The sequence below is a fragment of the Vanellus vanellus genome (assembly GCF_965231255.1).
Source record: "Vanellus vanellus genome assembly, chromosome: 1".
NCBI classification, from domain to species: domain Eukaryota; kingdom Metazoa; phylum Chordata; class Aves; order Charadriiformes; family Charadriidae; genus Vanellus; species Vanellus vanellus.
This window is the reverse complement of record NC_138905.1, coordinates 117,337,895-117,359,766: the sequence shown is the minus strand read 5'-3', so window position 1 is coordinate 117,359,766 and position 21,872 is coordinate 117,337,895. Positions and strand designations below refer to the sequence as shown.

The 21,872-nt window shown below is 41.9% G+C and overlaps 1 protein-coding gene across 2 annotated transcripts in view; it reads left to right on the top strand.

The window, feature by feature from the left end:
• GRIK1 (glutamate ionotropic receptor kainate type subunit 1) overlaps window positions 1–21,872 on the top strand; it is a gene marked incomplete at both ends in the record, with an annotated part of 174,528 nt that overhangs the window by 101,360 nt on the left and 51,296 nt on the right. For both annotated transcript variants that reach the window (XM_082486716.1, XM_082486715.1), the window contains 4 exons: window positions 3,387–3,568; window positions 16,045–16,098; window positions 17,818–17,991; window positions 21,195–21,338. In XM_082486716.1, coding sequence (XP_082342842.1) covers window positions 3,387–3,568; window positions 16,045–16,098; window positions 17,818–17,991; window positions 21,195–21,338 — 554 coding nt within the window. The remainder of the gene's footprint in view (window positions 1–3,386; window positions 3,569–16,044; window positions 16,099–17,817; window positions 17,992–21,194; window positions 21,339–21,872) is intronic.

Here is a 21,872-nt window from a genome sequence, read left to right as displayed (position 1 = left end):
CTTCTTATCAAATATCATGTTAAATGGTATTAAATGCACCATGTTAAATAATGTTACTGTCTCCTCCAAAGGGACCTACAGCAGTTTTAAAGCTTGTATTTTGTTCCTAAAATACACTTTCAAAAATCCCTCATGTTTCCTGAATTGACATGATCAGATTTTTACCCTTTTGTCTCTTAGACTTCAATATAAGTAAGAATAGTACAGCACACTACAGTTGATTTTTATTTCTAATTGCTGTCCTTACTGTGCCATTGAAAGATGGACTTTCAACCAAAGTCATCTTTCTTGATAGTAAATTAATGGCTCCTGGCTATAGAGTAAATATTTACTTAAGCATCTCATAGTTTTCCCTTTCTGAATTATTAACACCTAGAGCTTTCCGATGCTAGGGAAAATTAAGGCTTCTAAGCAAACGTACTTATTTTTCAGGTTAAGACTGTGCTCCTTTTTTCCACATTAACTATAATCCACATTATGTTCAGAGTCCCCAGGCCATAATCAGCCTTCATTCTGATTATTAATTTCCTCTTTATTTTTTATCAAGGTGTTTAAAAAGATGTAGTTTATATCAAGCGCGATGCCTTTGTGTAAGGTAAAAAATTGTCTCCCGAAGTTTAAAGACGATCTAACAAAGCCTTGCAAGGAGACTGCATGACACATCGAGCATGTATTTCCCAAACTTAGGTACCATAAATTATGGTTTAACTTTCCACATGCTAGAACTGGGTAGACATACTGTTCTCTGTTTTAATTTAGTGGCCCGTAATAGAGCCCTTCCAATATCCCACTTTCACACTTTTTTATTTGACACATTGATCTGCAACAGACACATGACGTTGTCTCAGTTATCAACAACTCAAACAAAAGGAATAACACTGCCTTCAGTGCAGGTTTGACTCTGCTTTTGATCTATCTTCCCTGAATTCAATAACTTTAACCTACCAGGTGCTGAGAAGGGCAACTACATCAATTTCCTTATCTTCTGTAAGAATCCCTGACTTTCCCCACTTATTGGCCTTCTGTCCCAGCATTTGTTTAAGGCTTAGGGGAACCAAATATTTTTGTCATATCAGTTCAATCAGTTTGCACAGGGCAGAATTTGAATTCTTTCTGAATTTGGTTACAAAAGACATCTAACTTTGATAACCCTAACATAGTTTTCTAATAAAAAGGAGAACTTTCTCCCGAAGCAGTAAAAGGATTTCTTCAATTTTAAGTTTGGCCGAATTAACTATATACTTTTTTAATTTAAAAAAAAAGGGAAATGGAGATCTGAACACTTTCTACCAACACACACTACCACGCTACCACACTAACACTAGTTGTGGTAGGAAATCCAGCCCCAAAGCTTACTGCATCCATCAGTCTTACACCCCACAAGATACCTTCTCAACAGCACAGAAAATTCCCAGCCCGGTTTGTGAAGCAAAAGGAGAAAGTGTGTAGATGTCTGGCTTTTGCCTGGTCCTCCAGAAAAAAAACCTGCAGTTCTTTTCACTTCTTTGATTTTTTCAGTACACTGTAACTAGTCTTTGCCTTCACTTCATGTAGCGGTAGGAAGCAATGGGAAGGGCAAGCTCCAATTCTCCTGTGGCTGGAATAGATATTTTAAGGCACACAGTATTTTCCTTCCCCCCAGAAGAAGACATAGGTGGGTGGGCAAATCCTTTTCTTCTGCTCTTCACCACAGTTGCACTTAAGTATTTTTTGTTGCTGGAAAGAGAAATGCCAATACTCAGTCTGAGGCTGTGGATAAGATGCAAGATTCCCTGCATGCTGGGCCCTTCCTCCCAAATCTCAGTTTTCCCTCTTAGAGTAGCCATTTGTTATAGTGGCCAAGGCACTGCAGTCAAGGGTTGAATGCTTGAGTGCATGGTACAACCAAGCTACAGCTTTACAGCCAGATCACATAAACTCCCCTACTTGTTAGTCAGTGTTGGAAGCATGTGCCCTATTCTCATAATAATGAGCTCAAATTGTTTCATATTTACACAGGCTGGCTTCCAGCCAGGCTCTGATCTCACAGCGTGTGCAGTAATTTACATTTGAATACTCATGATGCTTAATATTCTGTATTGATTGTTGATACTTGAAAACCTGCAAAGAACAGACCCAGCATTGCAGACAGAGGGAAAGATTATTTTTTTCAAAACACATTGCCAGTACTTGAGTGAAAGCCAACAGTCCTCAACATAGCAATCGCTTGCTAACCTCAGAAGAAATAGTGATGCTTCATCTTGCCTTATATATACAATTGGACCATTCAACCAAGGACATTCACACTCAAGACAAATATATACCTACTCCCAGTGGGACGATGATGAGCTTTTTCATATTAATAATTTGTTTAATTTTTGTCTAAGAAGTGTTTCTTGCCTGTATTCTCTCTCTCTTTATGCATATTTTTAAGGCAGCCTTTTGCTTTCACTCAGCAGGAGATCGTGAGTTTTTTGTGGGTAAATTACATTCATGGATAATGAGAAAGAGACTGTAATCACACACCTCAAAGAACTCTTAACTATCTTACTTAGGTTTTGGAGGCAGTACAAATTACATAGGAGTGCTGAATTAGCTAGTAGAATTGCACTGTGTTTAAATACTTGGACAAATCTTCAACTGGTTGAGCTCCACTGGCTTCAAATAAGCCGTGTAGATTTGTACCAGCCAAAGACATAGTCTTAGAAATCATGTTCTTGAGTTTAGAGGCATAGAGCTGGATCTCAAAATATTTCAGTTCTTTATAAGATCTCAGATTTGCTGAGTGACCTTATGCAAGTTACTATGCCTTCAGGCTTTTTGTCTCTAAAATGATGATCAGAAAAATTTAAGGCTCCTCCTCTGGGGTATTGCAATGTACACTGAAATGAGGACACTGAGAGCCATATGGATGGTTGTTAAGAATAATTATTGGTAAGTAATCAGGCTAACCACTAGCTTCTAAGTGAGCCACAATGGAGGTTCTGGCCACTGAACCTTTTTCACCCTCTATCACCCCTCATCTACTCACACTTGACATTAGATAGGAAAGTTAGTAAGGAGGTCTCTTCAGTTCTATGTTCTTGTTGTTTAATATTGAAATAATAATTAGCTGCCAGGGAAGAAGCATTATATCCTTTTTGCAATAAACTGAGGCAATATGGAATCAATACAAACACATCCTATATCAACCAATTAAAAATATGTTTCAGAATATTTAGATGTTGAAGCCAAGTAGGAAAAGGATAAGCTATAACAATATTAGTTAGGAGGCTGGCAAATATGAAGCTAACAACTACCCTTTGGGTATGTGAAATATGTTGGGACTGATAAGAGAATCTGTTTAAGTGACAATAAATACTCATTGCACAAGATGGTTAGTTGTATAATTGCATATCATTTTTCAGGTCTAATTCGCCTGCAAGAGCTCATCAAAGCCCCTTCTAGATACAACATTAAAATCAAAATCCGCCAACTGCCCTCTGGGAACAAAGACGCCAGGCCTTTACTCAAGGAGATGAAGAAGGGCAAGGAGTTCTACGTGATATTTGATTGCTCACATGAAACAGCAGCGGAAATCCTTAAGCAGGTAAGGGGAAGGGAGGTGAAAAAACGTGACATTCATTTTGTATCCTGAAAGTTGTCAGCCTCTCTGGTTTTCATTTTCTGGGAAACACTAAAACTGAATGCATTTACCAATTAGGACATAGGCTTGTTAATACCACAGACAGAAGTTGTTACAGAACGTGCAGCAGCATCTGGGCACTCCACAAGACTTCACGGCTTCACAAAGCCATAAGGACCGGCAGCAGTACTGATGTCTGAAGAGAAGCCCATAGATATCCTGCAGAAGGAAATATGCATTTGTTTGTAATACTTCAGGTTCCACTTGACTAGGAAGATTGTGGCATTTATTTTAGTTTCTCCTGGTTTAAACAACAGTTTTTATGTCTTCCCCCCCCCAAAAAAAAAGAAAGACCCCATTTTGGAGTGCTTAGGGAGTGGCTCACATTGAGCTATTGCCTCCACAGAGGTTGCACATCAGGTTCAACACTGACTACAGTAACAATGGGGCATTAATCCACTGCAGACAAAAGCGTAACTCTGCATTCACTTCCCTGTAACAAGGCAAGATTTGGTCTGCTGGCACTACTTCATTACATTTTAAACTCTGGTACAGCAAGAAGATGGAACGGAGAAAGTATCAGACAAAAAATGTATACCTTAAAACAGGAAGAGAGGCTATTGTGCAAGGGTTGACATAGCCTTGACCTGAGCATGAGAGTTGGACAGCCACACAAGGCAAGGACAAGCGCCACAAAGCCTGATGTTAATGGGCTGGGATGTTACCAAGGACACATAAAGAGTGGTGTAAATTAGAATTCACTGTTGTCACTTACTATCTATATCTAGACGATCAAAGTCTAAAGCACTGGCTCCTGCAATTCATTGACCTGTAGACAACGATACCAAGCAATACCAATACAATACATTGTCAATGGCATTTTCCTTTTTCCTGAATTTGTAGGTATGAGGGGTTGCTGGGTTTACTGTAAGCTGGTCTAATGGGAAACACTGATCCCAAAAGACTACCAGAGAGGTTCTCCTGATCTAAATGTACAGATATGGGCTGTCCCATAAAGGTTAAAACCCAGAATGTTTTGCTGAAATATTTAAGGTATGCAGGGAAGCATTCCATATCAGAGTAAGTAAGACAACTTACTGGTTGCATTAGTCTGAGGAGCCTGAAACCATCTTCTCCAGACCGGAGAATGTTGGTCCTGTGAATATAGATGTGCAGGATGGTGTCCTAAATCAGATGCAACACAGCTGAGAACTGCACACAAGTTCCCATGAGCTGGTAGGGTTAGATTTATTGCTGTCAGGAAAGTTGGCCTGTACTAAATTTTAGGGTTTTCTTGGTGCAAGTTATATATTTAAGCTACAGCAGGGCCAGATGCAGGCATGATGTTGGGAATGTGAGGGGAGAGCAAGGGGAGAGTGCACAATCGTGCAGATGCTCTCCCATGTGAGGGACTGTAGCGAGCGGCATTAACTGAGAAAGGGGGTGGACAGAAGAGCTGCTGTCCAATCACTCTGCTCCCTGTAGGGCTGTCCAAAAGCATTAAAACATGACAGCAGGAACAAGCTGCTCCAAAATGAGACTTGTGGGGGAAGAGTTAAACTGACAACACGAATTTTCAAGGATCCGCAAGAAAAAAGTGCAGATGTCTGGCACACTGCAGGAGGCACGAAGCTTCAAAAATACCAGGCTGAGTATGGGAGAAAAGAAAGCAAAATAACCTTAGTGTCAAAAGAAGAAGAGGAAGTGCTAAAAGATGCAGTAAGACAGGGCAAAGCGGCAGAACAGTTTGCGGGGGAAATGGATGAGGGAGAAAACTGACAGGCTGCAGATACAGATAATGCTCTCCAATGCCTTAAGAACTCAGAGAAGGATGGTGAATAGCAGTGTGGAAGAAAATAGGAAAATTAAGAGAGGTACACCTGTGGGTCAGAGCTGAGGGAAAGGAAGCAACATAAATATAGGCTAGAAAGAAAGGGAAAATGGCTTTTATATGAGATAGTTCTGTAGCTGAATCTAGATGCTGGCAGCAGTAACTCAGGTGTTTAAGTTCCTCACTGTCAAAGGCAGCTATGAAATGGGAAGGTGTGGAGGGTTCTGAATTCGTGCATGACATCTGATTGTAGGTTAGCTACATGAAGTACCGTGGTTCACATTCCCATCACTGCACACAGAAATCCCTGTGTAATTTTACACTGAATGAAAACAAGATATTAAAGAGAATACTATAGAAATGATTGTAAGAAACCTTTGCAATGTTGATAGAGAATATTTTTTACTTTGTAAATGATCCCATAGATAACACGGGAAAAATACATATCATTATTAAATTATGGAAGGTTTCTAATGGGAGTAGGAATAAGAGCCAACAGTCACCTAAACCTGTCCCCAAAGCAAAAATTTCTTGTCTGCTTACTGTATTTATAATAATGTAGCAGATGTTTAGTAGCTCATGCAGGAGAAGATGAATAAAGAAAGTGGAGATTTGTAGAGGGTTGGGTGGTGGAGAGTATTTTACAGATTAAAACTGCAGCACGGTCACACAGGCACATACCCACCATTGCTTATGCTCAGTTCCTGTATCCTCCTCACTCCTTTGAGCCTGCACAGGTTCCCCCCCAAAAGCTTTACACAAGGGTTTGCATTTCTCCCCTTCCAAGGCCAAGGGTGACCCTTCTGCACCAGGATGTGCTCCATCTCCTTTGGACAATCCCCAGACAAGTTGGGCAGCATCCCTTACCTCCTCCAAGCCTCTGGGAAAGGGGCAAGAGGCCACCTCTCACCTGCTCCAGCCACGTTCCTGCTGACAGCTACCAGCCTGTCTCTGAGCTGAAGGAACAGGCAGGGCAGAAAAGCTGCTGCTCTTCTTCCAGCGGCGCCCGTGTTGCCAGGGTCGGTGGTGGCAGCAATGGCACTACAAGCGGGAGCTGCTACTACCCATGCTCCGGGGGCACCGGCTGTGGCACAATTTGTTTCCCAGGAAGGGAAGGCAAGTGATGCCTAAAAGCTCTCTCTGTGAGCAAAAGGATTAGCACATCTGAAGTTAGGTCCCAAAAGAGTCAGCATACAGAGCTGGTTTGGGGAGTGTGGAGCTACTTGACCCAGCCATGTTACAGGGCTGTGGGACTAGGGCAGGTGACTTCTTCACTTGCCTCCTTCAACCTATTGTTTACAAAACAGCACAAAAGACATATTTCTGCTCTTAAATGAGACTATCTGTAGCTTATTTATAGCTTCAACTAAAATACCATTGAGCCATGCTTCTTCCTTGTGCACAACAAGAACCGGCGAATCAATAACCTAATTTAAACAAAATACAAAGCCTGCACATAGCTGAACAACCTATTCCCTAAACTCACCCATTTCCCCTTTTCTCTGAAATACTGCAGAGAGCAAGGTGTTCACAGTCCCCAATTGCCTTAATGAGGCCTGGCCCTCCCATCACCCAGAGCTGGAAGGAGCAAGAGGAAATTGTGATCATTAATTGCTGCCTTTTCCAATCATCACTTTGAATTGTCTCTCCATATTGCCTCATGAGGGTTGGTAACTTCATGCAGCTGGTGCATGGAAGCTGAAGGAGTTTTCCATCCCTCTTGACTGTACCAGGTAACCACCCAAACCGGCAGCTCTGCTGCCCAAAGTGACCTGTTCCACAGGAATTGGGATATTCTGAAATTACTTGAACCAGGAGGTTTTAAGGCAGCAGGTTTTTCAAACGAGACTTACTGCACCAGCAGAGCTGATGGAAAAAGTTGCAGCTGGTCTGACACTCCCATAGCCTACTTGAAAATCTTGGCTGCTGGAGCTTTAAAACTCATGAAGACTGGACAAATCATCTGACAAGGAGAGCGATCTGGTAAAGAATTAAATGCCAGAAGCAGGAGCTAAGTGCAGTTGTGGCTTCTTAGGGTAAAATTGTGATCTCCAAAGTTCTGCTTAGGACCTGCTTAAGCTCTGTAGGAACCTCCCTGTTTGACTTCAGCAGTGCCTGTCCTGCTCTGTCCTCCGAAGGTGCCTTGCATCTCTTTCCTTTCCAAGCCTAAAAATAGACTTCTTTGAAAGAGTGTGAGAAGATAAGGCACCCTCCAAACTTGACAAAAACCAGCAGGACTGAGTCCCTTACACGAGGAAGCTGGAAACACTTTCTCAGGGAAAAACCTGGCGGTTACAACATTCACCGAAATACTTTGTGGACAGAGATTTGGTGCTCTATCTAGACTAGGTAAGCAATTCCACAAGTCCGTTAAATCTAGCTATTGCAAATTGCCATCTGTTTTATACACCAATCTTCCAATATATCCTGCACATACTGTATTTAGCCTTTTTGTATGAGGAACTTAGTTCAAGAGGTTTATTTGTTATGGTTAACCTTCAATTTATTTTTCTAACACACAAATAGTTGACATAGATTTCACTGCTAGGCAAACTCCTGTCTCATAGATGATGTTGCTGCTAGCCTTAAATTGTCTGCTCCTTCCTCACACTTTCAAAATAAATTTTATGAGATGTACTGTATATTTAATCAGGTTTAGGACACCCATAAAGCAGTTTATAAAGACTTCTATGTTCACCTTCACTATGTGACACACAAAGAGCAAAATGATTACTTCAGTTCCTACAAAAGTATGAAAACTGTCATCATAGTATACATTCCAGGTACAACAATAAATGTGAGAATATAAAACTTCACTCCTTCTAGTAACTTGACAGGTAGGCTGAAGCCCACTCTCTGCGAAGAAAAGGCAGGATTAGCTTTGTTCTAGCTGCCACTGGAGAAATACCAGTGGCAAATCCTCCCAGATCACCCAAGCCCCAGGGTGAGAAGCAAATAGATACTTGGCTCACTGGTTCTCCTCCCTCTTATTCATTTCATAAAGGGGTTTTGCCAGGGAAATGTCCTGTTCTGGCCACCTGGTTCCTGCTGAATGGCATCACATGGTGAGAGCCACAGGTTAAGACATCAGGAAGACCATGGGCACAGCAATGGTGTGGCAGGGGTAATTCACCATGAAATTTGGCAGCGCACTTCAGTTCCCAAATCTGACTGTAGGTCACCACAGAAGTGTGGGCATTGCCTCAAAAACTTTATTCTGAGCTTGGAAGACACAGCAGCACAGGCTACTGGTCAGAATACAGTCTTTTGGGCTCCTGGCTGTGTAACATCATAGCTGCACTATGCTGAGAACTCTGCTTCTCTGTTCTTCTTAGCTGTGTTGTCTAGATGAAAGCTAAACTAGTTACATAGCCTTGCTCGTGCAGTTGTTCTTTCATTCCTTGGAAGATTCACTGGGTGGTGCAAATGCAAGCAGACTTTCAAACTAAAAGAGTGCTTTCAGTCTTGGTGCTGTGAGATAATGTCCATGCTGGAGTTTGAAAGGTAATGCTGCTACCCTAGCTCCCTGCGGTCTCTTTAGGAAGCAGAAGGAGCCAACCACAGCTGACTGGGGCCCTGGGCCAGCACATTCATCCTGCCCTATTGCTGTGGCCCTTGTTTCTAGCTGGACTCCAATACTAGTGAAATATTTACAGAATATACCTTTGTTTCTTTATATGGCTCATGTCCATGTTGGAGGAAACCTACACCACTCCAGCTGGACCACTGCTGTGACTGAGTGGGATGCAGATTTCCAGTAAGTTAAGTCATGTCCAAGTAAAGGTGTCTACAAAGAGTCCAGGGAAGCACTGTAAACACAATATAAACCTTTTATATCAAACACTTGAGAAGCAAGGAGGCAGAGGGGCTATTATTCATTATGGTGTATCTTGCTGATCTTAGAAAACAGTGGTGATGCTAATTAGTTGGATAATGAAATGCATGCATTTAATGGTCATGAAATTAAAAAATAGCATGAGTGAGGAAAATGCAAAGTGAAAGCAAGCAAAGTATTTGATGCAGTTCCTGCTAATATGCTTTACCATCACTCTGGTTTTAGCCCACCTTGAGGGAAGACTGACACTAGCTCTAAATGAGGTGGTGAATTTTTACAAATGTAGGTTGAAGCTGGGATATGATGCAAGCCAGGAACAGGGTGCCCAAAGAGATTTACAGACATAAAAGAATATTTTTATCCAGTCTCTATTCACTTGCCATACATATTTTGACACCTGATACTTGTTGAGATTCACATTGCAGTTCATGACCCACAGCTAAAAGTACAGGTCTGCAAAAGTCAAGGCCCAAACATCTGATCTGAAATGGATAATCGGAGATGGAAGTCTCTTTTCTTAGTTGCCAGGATAATCCATAATCAACCCGTATCAGTTTGGCTGAAGAATAGATTTTATACAGGCCAGGAAGGGTAGGAGATCTGCCAGGAGAATGCAGAATATTTTAGCCTGATTTCACTAGTTTACATTCATCTAAGTTCCACAGTAAGTAAAAGCTGTTATTATTTAAATAGGACATTTAAATCAGATGCATGATCATTTAAATAATTACATGCAAAGTTATTTAAATAGGGATGTGTAACGAAATCTCATTCTAGTTTCTTATGGGCAGCTATATACACATAAGCCAATCTTGTTGCTTTCCCTTCTCTCTTCTGGGCTGCACTGCTCATTTTCTCTAGCTGGGGGGACACTTGCTCCGTGGGAAGAGCCAGTGCAGCTGCTTTGCAACGCACTTCAGAGGTTTCCCAACCTGAAAGGAGTCTTTGCACCTGCCATGCTTTTATTATTGTCTCTCTCCTGGGAGTTCCTAGAAGCTGCAGTTCCTGTATTTATTGTACTGCAAAAAACATGAGCCCTTGCTGCTGAGAACACACACGAGTCATTAAATCTTGGAAGTCATTAATGCGTTGGGGTCTTCAGCATTCCTCTTGCTTTTGCTTTAACTTGTCTTCACCTCCTGTTTTCCTAATGCCAGCCTCCTGAGTGGGTATTTGGTACCATCATCAAATCTTCCTTCACTGGGAATTTTACTTAGCGACCACGTTACCCTAAAACATAAACAAGTTATGATTACAAAGTTTTTAAGATCCGTGAATAAAAAGCACCCTATTTAGGTCAATCTACAGATCTAACATCACAGCAAAGCCTAAGTGCTATATAACTGCTAACTAATTACCTTAATGATTGTTAAAGGGGAGGACAACCAGTTAAGGTTGGTCTTGTGACCAATGCTAAGTGAGAGGGCAGAGCTCAGTGGCAGATCAGTGCCCAGCCTGGGACAGATCCAGCATCAGCTCTTACTTGTTAACCAGACAAGGGCATTAGTAATGCGTGCGTGACATTACAAGCTCTCTTTCAGCTGTCTGTAACTTCATATCTTAATTTAATCACCATTAATAGAGAAAATACAAAAGCGACATGTTGATGAAGCTTTCCTGGGCTGCTGAAATACTTTCTCTGGAAGAATTTCAGTGAGAGTCTCTCATGGACCCCTCTGGTTCAGGGTCCTTCGCAAACCCATGGCACCCTTCCAGCAATTGCCATGGTGAACCTGCATCTTGGTTATGGCAGATAACATCGCTGGCTGAACCTCTCTTTTTACATGCAACTGCCTTTGGTCTTCAGGGGTTTTGGTTCTGTTTTGCTTTCAAAGACAATCCTGCAGCACGACTTTTGAAATCATTGTTATTCACAGGTATGTGTGTGTCCTGCCAGCTCTGTTTATAAAACATTACTTGGGAATCAATATTCTCATAAAAAGTTTTAATCAAAAATGTGTTCAGGAGGCAAACACTCCTCTCAGGCTACTGCCCTTGGATTTGTGAGGAAAGCAATAACAGAGCTACTTTGGATTAACTAGCTGGATACCCAAGTAGCAGTGTAGCTGCAGCAGCTAGGTAATTACACTAGGTAATGCTTCCCGAACATCCAGGCTACACACTTTATAATCTTTCTACTTAAGGTATCTGTCTAGTTAATGTAAAGTTGTATTTTAAGGCATTATATGGCTTAGCATTGTCCTGGTTCTCCATTGTCTTACTGTTTCTACATAGGCAGATTGCAGTTTATATCTTCTGATAACAGAAGTGCAACGGCTTGATGTCAGCTCTTCTATCTCAAGCTAGAATTAAAACCATAATGAACCAATAATTTAAATCTGGGTATTTGTATCCTCCTATTTACATTTATTAGTATGAACTTGTGTCCATACTAATTATCACCATGGACCAACTGTGAACTTCGTGTAGGGGACCAAATAAATTTAGGCATACAGAGGTTACCTGGGATCAAACCGCATTTGTATAACCTAGAGGCTGGGTTGTGCCCCATATGAAGTAATTGGGTTATTTTAACACAGTTTCAGCTCAAAAGAGTCCTGCATCATAAAAATCCTGACTGGCACCTCCTTCCCATAGCAGGGACCTTAGACACAGAAATGGAACCTCTCCAGGGAGCAGAACTGATTCCAGCCAGGTCAGCTGGGAAACACAGAATGCAAAAGTTTCTATTGATGCTACCATACATCATTTTCTGTGCATAAATAGGGAAGGAACATCAGTGTCCAGGATTTCTAGATTGCTTATTTCTACAGGTAATAAAATAACTCTAAGAAATGGAATAGAAGAGGATTAATAAAATAAGAAATAAAAAAGGCAATTCTGACATGTAAATTCAGTGGAGCATTTCAATAAAATACTTGCCTTCTGGCTTGATTTTCAGTGCTGGAAAGGGATTGGTTATTTGTGATTAACACTGAGCTGGTTTTATTATCTACTACAGCTTAGAAAGTTCAGATTCTTTCCTTTTTTTATGATGTGAGGAATTGCCATACACAATCACACAAACGATTGGAAGGAGGAGCTGGAAGCCACCATGCTGCTCGAAAGCTACAACCTAGCTGCCATTACTGAAACGTGGTGGGACAAATCCCATGGCTGGAGCGTGGCTATTGATGGCTACAGGCTGTTCAGAAGGGATAGGTGAGGAAGGAGTGTGAAGAGCTGTCTCTGAAGAAGAGCCATGAGCAGGTTGAAAGTTTACGGGTAAGAATTAGAGACTGAGGCAACAAAGGGAATCTTGTGGTTGGTGTCCACTATAGGCTGCCCAATCAAGGGGAGCCTATTGACTAAGCCTTCTTACTCCGGCTACAGGAGGCACGGCACTCACAGGCTCCCGTCCTACCGGGGGACTTTAACCACCACAACATCTGCTGGAAAAAGTAGCATTGCAAGCTGTAGGCAATCCAGGATTCTCCTGGAGTGCATTGAGGATAACTGCTTAAGACAGGTAATAGATAGCCCTTCCAGAGGGGACGTGATACTGGACCTGATGGTCACCAGCACAAGAGAGCTCATCTGTGACTTCAAGATTGGAGGTAGCCTGGGCTGCAGTCATCATGCACTGGTGGAGTTCGCAGTCCTGAGCAAATGGGTCAGGGGAAGAGTAAAGTCAGGACCCTGAATTTTAGGAAAGCAAACTTCCAGCTGTTCAAGGGGTTAGTCAATAGGGCCCCCTGGGAAACTGCCCTCAGGGACAAGGGAGCAGAACATAGCTGGCAGATCTTTACAGATGCTTTCCATAGAGTGCAAGAGCTCTTGATCCCCAGGCGGAAGAGATCAGGAAAGGAAGGCAGGAGACTGTCATGGCTGAGTCAGAACCTGCTGGTTAAACTAAAGGGCAAGCAGGAGATGCACAGGCAGTGGAACCAGGGACAGGTATCCTGGGAAGAGTACAGGGATGCTGCCCAGTTGTGTAGGGATGGGGTCAGGAAGGCCAAGGTGCAGATGGAGCTGAATTTGGCAAGGGATGCAAAGAATAATAAGAAAGGCTTCTACAAGTATGTCATCCAGAAAAAGAAGGTCAGAGAAAGCGTACCCTGCTCAATGAACAAGACTGGCAAACTGCTAACAAGGGACGAGGAGAAGGCTGAGGTACTCAACAATATTTTTGCCTCAGTCTTCACTGGAAAGCTCTCTTCTCACACCTCTCAAGTGGATGGACAGCTAGGCAAGGACTGGGGGAGCAGAGTCCCTCCCACTGTAAGAGAAGATCAGGTTTGTGACCACCTGAGGAACCCGAACATACAGAATTCTGTGGGACCCGATGAGATGCATCCCAGAGTCCTGAGGGAATTGGCTGATGTAGTTGCCAAGCCACTCTCCATGATATTTGAAAAATCATGGCATTCAGGTGAAATCCCTGGTGACTGGAAAAAGGGAAACATTGCACCCATTTTTAAAAAGGTCAGAAAAGAGGACTCTCGGAACTACCGACCTGTCAGCTTCACCTCTGTGCGTGGGAAGATCACAGAACAGATCCTCCTAAAAGCTATGCTAAGGCACATGGAGGACAGAGAGGTGATTTGAGACAGCCAGCATGGCTTCACCAAGGGCAAGTCCTGCCTGACCAAACTAGTGGCTTTCTATGATGGAGTGACTACATCAGTGGACAAGGGAAGAGCTACAGATGTCATCTACGTGGACTTCTGTAAGGCCTTTGACACAGTCCCCCACAACATCCTTCTCTCTAAATTGGAGAGATATGGATTTGATGGGTGGACTGTTCAATCAATGAGGAATTCGTTGGATGGTCTCATCCATAGGGTAGCGGTCAGTGGCTTAATGTCCATATGGAGATTGGTGACAAGTGGTGTCCCTCAGGGATCCGTATTGGGACCAGTACTGTTCAATATCTTCATCAATGATATAGACAGTGGAATCGAGTGCACCCTTAGTGAATTTATGGACACCAAGCTGAGTGGTGCGGTTGACACACCTGACACACCTACACTTGGGTCAGGTTAACCTCTGGTATCAATACAGGCTGGGAGATGAAGGGATTGAGAGCACCCCTGCCGAGAAGGACTTGGGGGTACTGGTGGATGAAAAGCTGGACATGCGGTGACAATATGCACTTGCAGCCCAGAAAGCCAACTGTATCCTGGGCTGCATCAAATGAAGCATGGCCAGCAAGTTGAGGGATGTGATTCTGCCCCTCTGCTCTGGTGAGACCCCACCTGGAGTACTGCGTCCAGCCCTGTAGCCCTCAACACAAAGAAGACGCGGACCTGTTGAAGCGGGTCCAGAGAAGGCCTATGAAGATGATCAGAGGGAAGGAACACCTCTCCTATGAGGACAGGCTGAGAGAATTGGGGTTGTTCAGCCTGGAGAAGAGAAGACTCCGGGGAGACCTTATTGCGGCCTTCCAGTACTTAAAGGAGACTTATAAGAAAGATGGTTATAAACGTCTTAGCAGGGCATGTTGCAATTGGACAAGGCATAATGGTTTTAAACTTAAAGAGAGTAGATTTAGACTAGAAGAAATTTTTTACACTGAGGGTGGTGAAACACTGGAATAGGTTGCCCAGAGAGGTGGTAGATGGCCCAACCCTGGAAACACTCAAGGTCAGGCTGGATGGGGCCCTGAGCAACCTGATCTAGTAGATGATGTCCCTACTCATTTCAGGGGGGGTGACTAGATGACCTTTAAACGTTCCTTCCAACCCAAACTATTCTATGATTCTATTATTTTTGGAGGCTTTTGCTATGAAAGAGAATTTTGGCAAGCCAAATCACACTATTTTCCCCTGTTTTTCAAGCAGCTGTTCAGGCACTGCTAAAAGTGTCCTAAAATACTATTAATAGCAGATGCTTACGTTACTCTGATCAAGACTGAGTAACATTTAACCTTTGTCTATATTACTGTCATGATAATGAATTATTCGGTAGTTTCCTAGCTCATAATTCCTCCTCCTCTTCACAAAATGCTGTCATCATGGTAATAGCACGCGTGGACGCTGCAAAAAATGTAGGTGATGCTGGGCTGAAACAGTAAAGCATCCTGTTAGACACCATCAGGGGTGTTTTATGTAAGCATTCCCCACGGTTTTTGGAGAGGCGCTGAGGGAAAAAACACATCCCTCTAGAAGTTTTCTTCTACATAAGGGCTGGGAAGAAAAACTTCATCCTCTTCTGCCCGAGGTGGCCAGTCAGTATGCATTTAAATGCCATCCTTATCTTGCAGACCTTCAAAAGGTCTGACTCTGAAAAATTAATCCAGACCAGAAATCCTTTCATACTGCTTGCTTTGACAACCTCCTGCAGTCCTGCATTCCCCAGGTGGAACAAAAGGCATTTATAGAAGCTTTCTTCTTTTTGTTTTTCTTGTTTACTTCAGTGAGCACTCACCAAGTGTCTTGTTCTCACGTGGTAATGCAGAATAAAAAAAATCTGCACCTAAGCACTTTTCCCCACAAATTCTGTTATCTGCTAGTAAATTCCTTTTTAACACTTCTAAAGTGCAGAGTAAAGAATTTCACTTAAAAAAAAACAGCTTCTCGTTATCACTAGTAATTTTTCTTGTCCTAGAAGTTTTGCAATCTTTAATCTCCTTCCTGAGCAGAGGTGATAAAAAACAATTTAAATACAATAGGACATTTTTTGCTCCTGAAGAAAAATGTAGGTTTTATTGTAATCAAGTTTTCATGACCTGTAATGTATTGTTCTAGATTAATCCACGCTTTTCAAAAGACAATGCAGTACACTGAAAGCAACCAGAGTAGAGTACATTCACCTTTCAATCTCTTTCAACAGATTCTCTCCATGGGAATGATGACCGAATACTACCACTACTTTTTTACAACACTGGTAAGGAACACTAAAGATTTAGGGGTGAATTTTCTCTGTTGCAGAAATACAACTAAAAAATTTCCACTTTTTCTAGATCTTTGTTGCCATTGTTCAAGGAAATCCCTGGAGAATGAGTACTAACACTCCTTAGTAATACCAGGACTCAATTTTGTAAGGAAGCTGTTTTCCAGTATCTGTGGGGCTGGCTAATACTTTAATACAATGGAAAATAATTGCAGTATTGTGTTTAAGGAGGAGCCGTTGGTACAGGTGGATCAGAGTTGAACAAAATAATGAATGAACAGCTTTACTTTGGAGCTGAGGTCAAGCGTTGCAGGGGGTGCGGTTCATTGCTAAAAGGTTTAATTTAGGTATAAAAACACAAAATCACACATGTACAAAGTGACTTGGGATATTTTATAGTAAAAGAAAACCCCTACATTTTCTTTTATGGTACAAATCTGTAAATACCTATTTCAGCACATTTTTCCTATATTTTAACTTATATGCTACATATAAATATAACTCAATCCATGTGTAAGCTCCATTTGCATTGTAGACTAGAAAGACAGCAAAGAATTAATATTGCTAGCACTGTTCTAGAGTGCTGGTTTATATCGTGTGCATCAGTTTACTCTTTATTTCCTCTCCACGTATAAAATTTTATGTGGAAGTGAGAAATCGTTTTGCATCCAATAGTCAATTCATTAGTCAGAAAAGACTCTCTAGCCGTTTGGAACTTGAAGTAGTGGCTTGAAATAGTTCTCTTTGAGGCTATTTTAACATCAAGAAAAATGTGAAAATTTAGGATTGACTGTGGAGCTTACAGTTTTATACAATAAACAATACAATAAAAAGTCTAACATAAAATGGTAACCACCAACAACAATATGCATGAGGTAGTATAGAGCACACAGTAGAACAAGCAGTAAGCAGTACTTGTGGTACTTTGGCATTGCAGTATTGTAAATGTTGACATTTTGATGGTTACTGTGGTATTAAACCATGACCAACACATTTGTCATTTTACTGGCCTGCCAGGATCAGGAAAAGTTGTTCTGAAAAACAGCCTTCAGGCTTTGGGAAACAGTTATTATCTTTCCACTGCCTGATAAATACAGCTGTGGAGTGTGCCACACAATTATATCACTTAGAATACCCATTATTTTCCTGCCCTGTAAACGCCAAGCACCGAAGCGCATGAACTTACTATGCACTGGCCTGACACGTCCATTAGACATCCTGGCAGCGAATCACCTGAAGGAAGCAAGGCAGGAGAAAAATAGGATTCATAAGAAGTAAAAGTGTATCACTCTCTACATCTCTTGGAATTTTCCTTTCCCCAGTTGAGAAATAAGCTTGACATTGGCCAGCTAATTCCTCATGTTGGTTTGTCAGAGCTGTAACATGGTTAGAGGACTGCTATAAATTAAAATTAGATACTGCTGTGCAGGTTGGTTGCAAAATATTGTTGTTATGGGGAACTGATTTTTATGTTCCAAAAAGCAGATACGGAGTTTGTCATAAGTTTCACACAGCTTTGGTTTATTCAGATTTATAACTGAAGCGGTCATGACTAGGCTTTGAGGGCAAGCAGAGCATTCACAGGGAAAAAACAAATATCATGTGAGCTTTGGATTGAAAATCAAATACGATTTTGGCCTAACTGTACCTTCCAAACATTTTGCTTTAAAAATACTACATCTGGTTTTGTTTGCTTTCTTAACGGTGATTTAGGATCTATTTGCATTAGACCTGGAACCCTACAGATACAGCGGCGTAAATATGACAGGCTTTCGCCTGCTCAATGTCGAGAACCCGCAAGTTTCATCCGTCATTGAGAAATGGTCCATGGAACGTCTGCAGGCGCCACCGAAACCAGAGACTGGCCTCCTCGATGGCATGATGACAGTAAGTGAACAATTACAATGACGCAGGGGCATCTACGGCATGCTTCGCAATGCTGTTCTAGCAGATGTGAAATGATCCCATTACGGCATTATTTCCCAATGCAAATGCTGAAACAGCATCCCCAAAACAGGCTTCCTTTTACCTGCTTCTACACAGAAATGCATTTTCCCCATGAACCAATGTTGTACTCATCTGTGTGACAAACCACTCCTGGGCAGCTCTAGAGATGAGTGGCAATTGTCTGTCGTGGTGTCGTCCAGCTAACATCATTCATCTTATTGTTGTCAAATGTATGTGCTGCTGCCTCATTTCTCTAACAATATTCTGCATGGAGTGAAGAACATAACAGGAAATAAAAACTTTCATAGCAAGTATGCAATTTATAACCTGCAGGGAAAGATATTGTACATGTGGATAAGTAATAGCATTTTTAAATTGGAAAAGTGCCCTTTCTCTTCATTTCCATCATCTGTAGTAACTCTGGCTTTTAAGATATAATTTAAAGATAAGTGAAAGGTATCATCAAGACAGGAAATTAGGATTTCCTCCCTATCACTCTCCCAAGAAGAAAAGGAAAGGATAGGAGCAATTACATGGATAGCGTGACTCTCTTCAGTTTTGCGGGGTGAAGGGTTACCATCTTTTTGCGATATGAGACAATGTACCTTCTGTACTGAGTGGAGTTCGAAGTGATATGAAATAGGCTGTATTGCAGATGATTGCAGGGGAAATGTTGAAACATCCTAACATCCTGAAGAGAAATGCATTATGTGTGCTATCTCTAGCATTTAAAAATAAATGCTGTTTGTTTGGGCAGTGCCGTTGTGCTCACTCATACGCAAAGCACGGGAGAAAGCTGTCCCTGGAAACTTTTGATGTGAATACACAAGACCTGCAAGGGTAGCTATTCACACATAGCTATTCAACTGTATTCACCCTACTGTAAAACTAGGAAAACCAAAGTTCTTACTAGACTCTTAGGCTCTCCTTCGCACCTCTATAATGTCTTAGTGTCCTTGATGCTCTGAAACAGCATGAGCACCAAGGAAAGCATCTTCCTTGTTGGCTGTGATCGTTTAAATATTCATAGCAAGATTCAGTTTGATGGAGAGCTGCAATACTGCTATATTTCATTAGACAATAGGGCTGTGACAAGCTGCACAGTATAATGAGATCAGGATTACATCTCCTATTGGTAACGCAGGAGTTCTCCCTTCTGGTTCATGCTATATTGTTGGTCCTGATGTCACCTTGTGGGAAGTCAGCAGGGCATGACCAAGACAGTTTTGAGTTCACATCTCACTTTATGCCCAAATTGCACACAGAAGCATAGCTGTTCTAGTGGGATCTTTGGGTTTCTCTGCAATAATTTTAATAGAATACAAAAATCAGAAAAACTACATTCCAGGACTAATTCTTAGTCCCTTTTTTCTTATGCACCAGTACAGATATCAATATAAGGCACTTTGCATCAGAAAATGAGGGGACATTTTGTTGCTCCATGCAACCCCAAGCCCTAAACCAGAACAGCAGTAAGGGGAGAAATAAAAGGTTAAAGGAGGTAATATAACCTCCCAGTTGCTGCACGGCAGGGTGGATAAGTAACAAGCTACAAAAGCATGAGATTCAAGCAGCCAAGTCCAGCAACACCACCAACAGGCAAACACTGCGGGATGCACCATGTTATCAAGTAAAATCATCGGTGGTCCCAGACAGGAGTGCAAAGTGAGGTGCACTGAAGCATTTTCTTCTTCTATGATTTTCATCAAGTATCTCCAGAGTCTCTAAGCCTGGGACACAGGCAGACTGGGACTCCAGCGACCCAGTAAAATTCAATCCTGAATGGACATGTCCCCAGTCTAATGTAAAAACTGATCTGAAGTCCATTGACATTGATGGGAATCTTTCCATCGATTTTGAAGGATTTTGGATCAGGCCTTTAGCCTCCGGGTCTGCTTGGAACAACTATCTCTTTTAAGACACTTGACGCTGAGAACAGCTGTTACTGTCTCCTCCTGCCTGCCTCACCATTTACAATGTTTTCAATTTACTCTGATTGTGGGAGCATTGTTTTGGGCAGATCCTGACTAGAGTGTCAAGAGCAATTCCTCATCTGCAGTACATTAAGATTAGTTGATAAATTCAGATCACATTTGATTGCCAGCAAAAAACTCCAGTGCTGATAAGACTGATGCTGTTGTAATTTACTTAGGTAAATGAAACAGACAAAGAATCAAACCTATTAATTTCCCAAAGGAATTGCATGGGAAAGGAATAAAAAACGGATTAGCTTTGCAGTTCATGCAGATGAGTCCAGTTTCTCATCTGCAGAGTTAGTACCTTTTTTAAGGCCCTACTTAATTATTCAGTAGCTTTATAAAAAAGGTAAGCCCATCATTTTTGCAGCATCGCTGTACATTAAGTGAAACATGGCCATTCCCGCCTCACACGTGAGAGCACTGAAACACAGTGCAGGTGAAGGCAAGTTTTTTCTAAAACTTCCCAGCGATAAAGGGGGACAGAATGTGTGATCTCAGTCAGAGGTTTGCTGGACATGCTTTTAAGCCAATAAACCCATTCTCACAGGAAACACAGACGCACAACAAGCATCCTGTAATTTTAGTAATATTTAGGTATCTAAGGGCTGTATTCATCTGTCCTATCTTAGACAATTAGAAGTTAGATGTGTAAGTCCAACTTAAACACCAAAAAATGCACCTCAAAAGGACAGTTAATCTCTAAGATGGCATGGGAGGTATGGCAGAGGAACAGCCCTGGTCAAATCTCGGTGGGGCCATTTCATGCATCTGTGCCAAAAGTGAAGATCCTTGAGAGTGGTAGACACTTAGAGATAGTAGATACTTGTAAAGTGGGATGCCCACCAGGTGCTCGGTGGGATTGATTTCCCTCGATAGCAGGGCCTGCCTACCCCTTGAGGAAGAAAGCAATCCCACAAGTGCCATGAGAAAAGCAGCGATGGAGAGCTAATATGGGCCTCACGAGGGCAGCCCTCCCACACACCCCCAGGCCAGATTAATATAAGATGTAAAAAAATGGATTTTGTTGCATCTCAGATTCCCATGGAGAGCCCAGTAGTGGCCTTTTCCATAACAGCAGTGCAGGGAAATGGTTCTCAGTAGAGAAAATCAGGAACTGGGCATAAAGATGTACATTAAAGAAAGTCTTTCTTTTTTTTCATGCAGACTGAAGCAGCTCTGATGTACGATGCTGTTTACATGGTAGCAGTGGCCTCCCAGCGTGCCTCTCAAATGACTGTCAGCTCCCTGCAGTGCCACAGACACAAGCCGTGGCGTTTTGGACCCAGATTTATGAATCTGATAAAAGAGGCAAGTGTAGACCATCTGCTTATGATCAGCATAATCTTTCCTTTCTTCTTTACCACACTGGCTTGTGTTGTTGCTCCCTGCACTTTGTCATATGCTATGCTCTGGTTTCTGGCACTTGGATGTCCAATTCTTCCTCACCTTCCTAGCAGAGAAACGCTGATTTACAGACACAAGGCTGTGGCTTGCATTCTGGTGGAGACTGTGTCTGGTCTTTCAAAAAAAGAAACTGCTAAACCGTAGATGTGATAAAATCTCAGAATAAGATACTGTAAGACCTCCCTTTGCTTGGTTAATGTTTATTATGGATGTTTATAAGTTCTAAAAACATGAGATAACTAGCAACATCCGTTCTAGAAATTGAAAGAAAAGTGAGTCTGTAGCTCTGTCCTTCTTTCGCCACTTAATTGCAATTGGTTAGCAGTAGTTTGATCAGGACACACAATAATACAATATCGAGAAAATACTGCAGCCAGCGTTTGTAAAGAAGTACATTGCTTCATGAAGTCATGCACTATCTCATAAGAGTACATCACT